General features: G+C 34.4%; 1 protein-coding gene across 1 annotated transcript; it reads left to right on the forward strand.

Annotated features, from left to right (window-relative positions):
* Positions 1 to 618: 618 nt before the first annotated feature.
* Positions 619 to 6231, forward strand: LOC128859933 (cuticle protein 8). Its single transcript, XM_054097091.1, has 3 exons — positions 619 to 757; positions 1036 to 1173; positions 4911 to 6231. Exons 1-3 carry the CDS (start codon positions 743 to 745, stop codon positions 5286 to 5288), a joined length of 531 nt encoding a protein of 176 aa, XP_053953066.1. The 5' UTR covers positions 619 to 742; the 3' UTR covers positions 5289 to 6231.
* Positions 6232 to 8522: the final 2291 nt, after the last annotated feature.

Here is an 8522-nt window from a genome sequence, read left to right on the forward strand (position 1 = left end):
TACCATTACAACCAATAATGTAATAACAACAACTACAAGTATATTTGACTAATAATATACAACAGCAGAAGACTTTTGCACGCAGAAAAACAACAACAACACACATTTTTACTGTTTTTTGAATATTTCGATATATGTATGTATGTTAGTATATATGACGCCGTTTTAATGTCGATTGTAATATAAAAATAATAACAAGAACAACTACATTGCTACCCAAGTCCACATTAAGCATTGAGGCTTACTCTTAATTTCATTTGCGCCAAACGCCTTCAACAATAAATCGAATAGTGAAACCAGGCAAAAATATTCAGCGTGACGTCCCGCGTCGCTAACTAACCATACGACACACATACATACCACCTAGCTAACTAACTAGCGAGCCAACTAATCAAGCAATGGTAATAGCAAATATAACAATAGCAACAACAACATCAGCAGCAGCAGCAACAACCACATCAAATATAAAATAACAACAATTGTAGTATACTGTTTCGGTTTGAGTTTGAGCGCCAGCTCTTTGACTGAGCTAAGTTAAGTTCAAAAGCAATTCAGTTCGTTCATTCGCATTCGTTAGCAAACGGGCGGAGTCAAGTATATAAAAGCAGCTTCCTTCTTGGTTCTAGTTATCAGTTGACTGCAGCATTTCAAGTCGCATAGACCGAAGTAAAGTGGGAAGTCAAAAGCTAACTGCATTTTTTAAAATTCAAAATAAAGAAACAACTCTAAATTTAATATAAAAATGGCCTTTTTCAAAGTGAGTGCCTATTGACTGGTTAAAAAAATAATAATTATTTGCATGAAATAATAAAGTGTGGAAAAATTGTGAAAAAAATAAAATTTCAAGGATTTAAAATATTGAAGGAGACCAGAAAATAACAAATATATTGAAAAAAAAAAACGAAATCCTTGATCACCACAAAAGAATCATAACAAATAGTTCAGATAGAAATGTTCAACTACGAATTCAATGAATTGGAGTGTTGTAGAGCTCGCCACTTAATTAATTTTTTTATTTATTGTTGTTCGTTGCAGTCTCTGGTGTGTTTGGCTGTGTTAAGCGTAGCTTCTGCTGGCATTTTGGGTCATGGGGGACACGGTGTCGGTCTGTACGCTGGTGCACCTTTGGTGGCTGCTCATGGACCTGCCCACGACGAGGGACTGGACTATTATGTAAGTAACATACAAACCATTAATACGAATTTGTGATACTTTTTTTTACATATTTATTTCATAATCTAATAGAAATTAGAAATGATAGGGCATATTATAAAAATTACTATATATCAAAAAGGCTAGGCTTGCTAGATTGAATAACACAAATGTATTCATAAATATTAAGAAATGGTGAGAAGATTATCTGCTACCTTAATTTTAATCAAAAACTGTGACACAAAGCTTCAAGCTATATATGTAGTTTTTTATCCTCTATCAATATTTAAAATCATAGAAATATTTCAAATTAGGGCTATTCTAGAATCATTATTATCATACATACATTTTTTTAACTAAAAAACCAACGTCTACGCTCTAATCTGATTGTTACAAACTTATAGAATTTACTTTTTAATTTTTTTTTCTTTAATTTTTTTCAAATGCTTGAAGAATTTTTAAGCATATTAGCTCTACTCCAAAAGTGAAAAAGGAAGAATGAAATAAAATATACAGTAGTAGACAGCAAAGATACGTATGATATAAATTGAAATAAGTAGTGAAATTTATGTAGTATTAGGTTTTAAGTCATATCACGCAAAAACGCAATCACGTTCAATTCCAGACAGCAAATAAAACACTGTTCACGGTGTTGTTTGTTAGAATTCTTTAATTGTTTCTTTAATTTTATTTTTTGTGCCACATAATTTTATTTTCTGAATTGGTCCATTATTATTTTTTTAGTTCAATTGTTAAAAACAGTAAAAAGTATTTTCCGTTTACACATTTCATAAGCTAAACCAAAATCAATAAATATCAAAGAAAACTGAGCAAATATTAATATTAAAAACAAAAACACGAAAGACTTAAGTAACAAACCCTATTTTCCACTTCTATAAAAATGATATCAACTTGGTTCTTACACTTGGTCTCCAAAAAAGTTTTAACGCAACAAAGCTCACACTAAGTAATTCAGTGATTAAAAATGCATACCATCACAAAATTATTTCAATATTAAAAGTAAATGCTTCTTACAAACGCATACTGATCGTTAGCTAAAGGCAATTAGTAACGAATTCGAAAACAACATTGCTTTGTGTAACACTCGCAAAATTTCTTCGCCTGAGTGTAAACACAAAACAAGGCATCTAAGCATTTATTGATGGAAAGCTTTAAATGGAAATTTTATACCCTCATAAAAGTTATTTATGCATCAAAAAAACAATTATCAATTCATTACCTACATAAAGCAGGCACTTATTAATTTACAGGTAATTTCTGCTACCTGGTCTGGCATCGAATTGACAAATTGTATTACACCACGCGTTCTTCCATTTCTGGCGTAATTTCGCCTTCAATTCGATGATAAAATCAAATCACATAAAAACGCATTTGCAGCAAGCAGCAGAAATAGAAGTAACAGCAAAAACAAACTGCACGTAATTGCCTGCAAACACTTGCGAATGCTACCGAACGCAAAACAAAGCAAACGCAAATAATATTATTGTTTGCTGGAAATCAGCATTGCTGTTGTGCGATGTGCTATTTCGGATAGCACTTCATTGCTCCAGATTACATGTTGCAGATATGCGCCAACAACGCGCTGACACACTGACAGGCAAATTACAGTGGCAATAACAACAACCACTACTATGACATCAGCTCAGAAAGAGTACGATGAAAATGAGGTGGTAGATAAAGAGCGGGTCAAAGAGTGTGGTATAGCTAGCCCATGGCGACTGCTCGCATCACACAATTTGGCAGCTGCGACAGTAGCGGCTTTACGTTTGTTGTACTGACTGTTGAGTAACAGTTTTCAGTGACGCTTATGATTATACACAAATGACATGCCACACCAACTCTACACCTTGTTGTGCGAATCTCAATGTGGCGCGCATAACTTTCACACCACGTCTTTTATGTGTGTGTATGTCTGTGCTATGTATGTGCATAGATTCAAAATTTACAGCAACAAGAGTGATTTCGTTGTGACAGCTGTAGTTGTGGCATTTAAAATTTTACAATTAATCTGACAGTTGAAATATGTTGATGGTGTTGAGGCAAAATTTAATTTGTAAATTTTTGTGAGACATACACAAAGCAGAAACAAAAATTAAAATAAATATTTTTTAAATACCGAAGCAGTCGTCAATAGTCTCTTACATACTGTTATGCAAGACTCGCTCGGCGCGAAATTACGAATTTCTTTTTTTACCAATAAGCATTATAGTTTGCCTTTAATGAAAAGCAACTTCGAAAACAACAAAAGCTATCTCAATGTACTCCATTTATTTATATTTATTATTTCTAGTCTTAAAGGGATATCTATCTGTGGATACTTCAGAAATGATTGACAAGTTATTGGGGTATTTCGCAATTAACCTTGTATTTAATATGACAAGAAGTGGCTGAAACTGCCAAACGTATTATATATGGCATCTATCATATAAAAGTAATTCTAAGATTTAAAATTTAACCAGCATATTTCAAATATTGTTCGTAATATGAATGCCAACGCCATATTAGTCTTAGATGCTCGGTAATTGGCTAGAGGAGACCAAAATGCGATGGTGTAGTCTGTTAATTTGTTTTTCAGTTTTCCCAGCTATTTAACAATGCAAAAATGTATTTTCTTTTGAGTTGCTGCATACTTTTACTGTTTAGTTTTTACATATTCTGACCTCAACTTCGAGCTTCTGCCTTTAATTCCTCAAACAAGCAATTTTAAAGCCCTCATATAGTTTTCCGGAAATCACTATAAAAATAGTGGCGAATTTATACAATATATCAGATACAATAATCCATTCACAATATATTCATGTTCATACTTTTCTATTCATCGATTTAAAAAAAGGTCCAATAGCTGATCAAAACTTCAGGTTTTCTGAAAAGCTTCATTACAATTACAACAACGCTCAGCAATTGCAAAGATGAACTACAAAATACTTCTTCCACCCTGGTGGCTTAAGGCCACTTTAGAAAATTTTGTACTCCATTGTGTGAGTCATGCGAGTGTGTGATCAGTTGTTAGTTTCATTCATCTATTATGATGGTTGATAAACACCTAGGGTTGTAGGAAGTCTATAAATTCCTACAGGGCACACAGCCCTACTTATCTCTTTGTTACTGCTAAGAGATCATACTTTTAATCCGGCTGCATAGCAACGAAATCCACAAGTATCGACTTTTTCTCGTTGACTGTTCTTTTTAATTTTCAGTCTTTTTTCTTATTTAAGATATGAAAACAATTTAAGTTTACGAATTGACCAATGCAAAGCTTAATCTAGTTAAAAAAAGAAACCAAACGTGCAATAAAAACTGAATTACATAAATTACTCATACGCCCCGAAAAGTCGATTTCCCATAGTAAGGCGCAATGACAATTTAATGTGCTTACGAATATTTGCATTTAAGTGCTGAGAACACGACTTAATTCACACGATGCCGCTGACCTTCGCCAGTTCGAAATTGCTAGGCGGGTGCAAGCGCCAATGTGGCAAGTCATTGTTATACAAGTAGTTGCATTCAGTGTTGAGTCATACGGCGGCTCAGTAGCCGCCTGAGGTGCAGTTATTCCCACGTTAAGCAGCGTAATCGGGTCGTCGGCCGACTAACTGAACACGCGAGTAGCGTAACGTAGTGTGGGATATAATAAAAAGGAAACTCAATCTAATTAAGCACATTTAAAAACTCAAGAATTTCATTTTTTTTAGTAAATTTTGCTAATTACATTTTTTTCTCTTTTTATCTTTTGGCAGGCCTATCCCAAGTACCACTACAACTACGGTGTAGCCGACTCACATACCGGAGATGTTAAGTCACAGCACGAAGTACGCGATGGTGATGTAGTGAAGGGCTCTTACTCGCTCGTCGAACCTGACGGTTCGGTGCGCACTGTCGAGTATACCGCCGATGACCACAATGGTTTCAATGCCGTCGTATCGAAGAGCGCCCCCACCATCCATGCCGCCCCCGTTGCTGTTGCGCACGCCGCCCCCGTAATCGCTCACGCTCCAGTTGTTGCGCACCATGTTGCCGCCGCCCCAGCTGTACCATTGGGCTCCTATGCGCATCACGCTCCCGCCGCCTACGGTTATGCTACCCACGATGCGCATGCTCATGTCTCTCACTACTAAAGCAGCGAAATGCACGCACGCTAATAATGGACCTGACCCCACTCCAAGCAAACAAGCGTTAGAATTTATTTATTAACGAATATCTAATATTAATATAATGCGAATCCCTTGCTACGATGACGACCTAATAAGTGAAAGGAGAAGGAGTGGAAAGAGTAAGATAGTGAAGAATTAAATATGGAAGCTCATCAATTATTGAGAAGTCGACCGGTATTCCGGTACTGAAAAGTAGTGTATGTAAATAGTAATTGCATAATTCTCTTCACAACACCATACAACCAGTTGCCTTCAACCGTCTTTTTTCACTCTTTAAGTTGATGTTCTTAAAATCTATTTAAATACTCCTCATTTTGCCAATAACCACTGCCATCCATGCGTTTTCCCATTCAGAACTTTCTCTTTAATTTATAAATATCACTTAGATCTCTATTCGTTCCAGCAAACATTTCTCCTTTCCTCTTCGCTAACATATCCATGCCATCTCTCATTTCCCTCCACACCTCTCCAATGCGGATACACGAAACAATCGACAACACTGCAGATCACTGCCACTTTAAGCGTACTCATTTTCACTCAGTCACTCACTCACTCTCTAGATCAACAGGCTCACTTAAGCTCAAAGAACACTCCCACATGCCACGTTAAATAATCCTCTAAAAACTATGTAGATATATAAAATGAAAATATTTTTAAAATGCAAATAAAAGAGAAAAAGTCCAAGCGGTAGAATTTGTAAAAAGTCGGAGAATAGAAAAGAAGTCCGCAAAATTATAAAATTGCATGCAAATGAAATATTTGTTAACTATTGGCATGTTCTCGGTTGAACAAGTGTTAAAAATGTACTTTCTAATTGTATTATAATTTTTTATACTTGCGTTAAACATTAAGTGATTACATGCGAAAAATGCTATAAATAAAAAATGTAGTGAATTTAAAAACAAAATTTGACATATATTTTCACTAAAATGGAATTAATTATTCAAAAAAAACTTTAAACCAAAAAGCAGCATTAGACACTACTCGGTTGTTCATAGAAGTAGTTCTATTCCATAATGTGATTGACAGCTTTTGTTTGCACAGCTGAAGCAATGGCACTGAAACCAAAGTCCAAATTTATCAGGATCGAATATTAAAGCATTCGGCATTCGAATGGCAGCACAAAAATATCAGCAACATTCTCTCATTTATCCACATGATATTATCCCGACCTGAAACACATTTGAGCGACGAAAATAGGAAGCATCAGTTCGCTCAACATCAACCAAAAAAATATGGTGGTAAAATATCAAAACTATTATTAATTTATTAAATTAATTAAATTAAATCGCAACATACATTTTTTGCTTCACCGTAAGTATTACTTTGGCCTTCAAGCCTGGAGTGAGACGAACAGGCAGAGACATATTGCCGCTTTAGTATTCTGGAAAAAAAACTTCGCTCAGTTCTCGCTGATTTATGTTGGAATTTAATTATTGAAAATTACGAAGATTAATAGTCTTAATCATAAAATTAGCTGTTTCTTACAGCTTTTTTAATAATGTCCTGATACATTCTGAACAATTTTGCTAAAAGAATTTCGTCGAAAAAACCAGCAAAATAAAAGTTAGAAAACATAAATTAGGGCAAAAAACCTAAAACTTAAAAAAAGGGTAAATGTTAACTAGTGATGCAGCTGGGCGAAACCGTTCATACCGGTTATGTTTTTTTCGTAGCTGGAACAGTCTAATTAGAGTCGATTTCTTAAATTTTTTGAAATCTTTATTTTAGCATTTTTCAGGTGACATAATCTTAAGTAAAACCAAGAAGGTTTATTATATAGAGACAATTTCCTAATGGGAACCAAACTTTCAACTTTATTTGGGATTCGATTAAATAAAGTCATATTGGAGATTTCAATATCACTCTGAAAGCGCAGAATTGGTCCATATTTTTAATTTAAGTATGAAACTATATGACATCATTATTGGAGTAGTCATGCACAGGAGAGACAAATATATAAAATTTAAAAACGACTACTAGTGGTCGCTAATGGAATTTCTTTTTCGAAATAGAATATACACCTTGTTCACAACATGCATTCAATTCTGCAGAAGTAAATACTAAATCGAATACTTCTATTAGCGTCATTTGATATTTTCAGACCCTCTTATTATATTTTATAAAATTGCTTATAACACCGTAAACTAACTCTTTCAAACTTAAGTACTCATTTAGACATTCCCTTTCGAATATTTGATGATGATTTGAGAAATATCTCAATAAACTTATCATATATCACCATCCGAGCAGAAGTTTGGTATACATTTAAAATCAAAGAATTCAGTAAGCCTACTTGGCAAAGCAAATCAGTGAATTAAGGAAAAAAATTCTCATTTGATAAAAAATTAAATTATATGAATTAAAATCGGCAAAGCTACTTATTTGGAAAAAGCGCGAGGAGATTAACAAACAATACGTCAACGATCAGGGTTTTTCCCTACTTGCATGGGCTTCTACTTATGGAACAATCCTCCCGGTTAGCACGAGGAAGAAACGCCTGGCGCTTTGTTAAACTCGACCAAAATCGCAAAAGCGATTATCGCGTCAATCAAGAAGAAGAAGATACTAAGTGCAGAGGTTCTTTTCAATGAGCTCCGGAATTTGAGATCTTCTGTACGTAAACGTCCCCAAATCGTGTGTTTTGTTTACATTAACAGCATTTTTACTTACAACTTCATGCAACGATAAGCTCGGCTATCTTGCTTTAGAGGGGTATCGTGTTTTTTGGACCTGGCCCGGGGAAATCGTCAACGTTCTTAACTTCGTTATCCTATTGCATCCATTTATATCTATATGAACGTCTTCGACTTTTTCAAATATTTTGCTGCAGATGCACGTTACATTTCTGAACCTTTAGGGTGTGTACAAGTTTATATATATGTATATCTATATATACATGTATACTTAGTTCTATATATATATTTAGAGCTTAATATATAAGTATACTTACTGATACTGTAGCAAACCAAAAAAGGAAAAATACAAATAAAAGCAAAAGTTTCGTATTTTGAGATTTTTTCATTGTGGTGAATAAACTTATACGAGGTGTGTTAAAAAATAATCCGAATTTTCAAATTCACGAGCTACATACGTTCGACTTTCGGTTATTATTTTTTTTTATGTTGGTACATTCGTCTCGAAGAAATGTTCACGATTTTAGTCATATGGCTTGTTTAGTTTGTGAGAGGCATAAAT

Source organism: Anastrepha ludens, chromosome 4 (genome assembly GCF_028408465.1).
Source record: "Anastrepha ludens isolate Willacy chromosome 4, idAnaLude1.1, whole genome shotgun sequence".
NCBI classification, from domain to species: domain Eukaryota; kingdom Metazoa; phylum Arthropoda; class Insecta; order Diptera; family Tephritidae; genus Anastrepha; species Anastrepha ludens.

Coding starts and splice junctions, on each gene's coding strand:
- LOC128859933 (XM_054097091.1), top strand. Junction 1,174..4,910: donor ACGAGGGACTGGACTATTAT/GTAAGTAACATA, acceptor ATCTTTTGGCAG/GCCTATCCCAAGTACCACTA.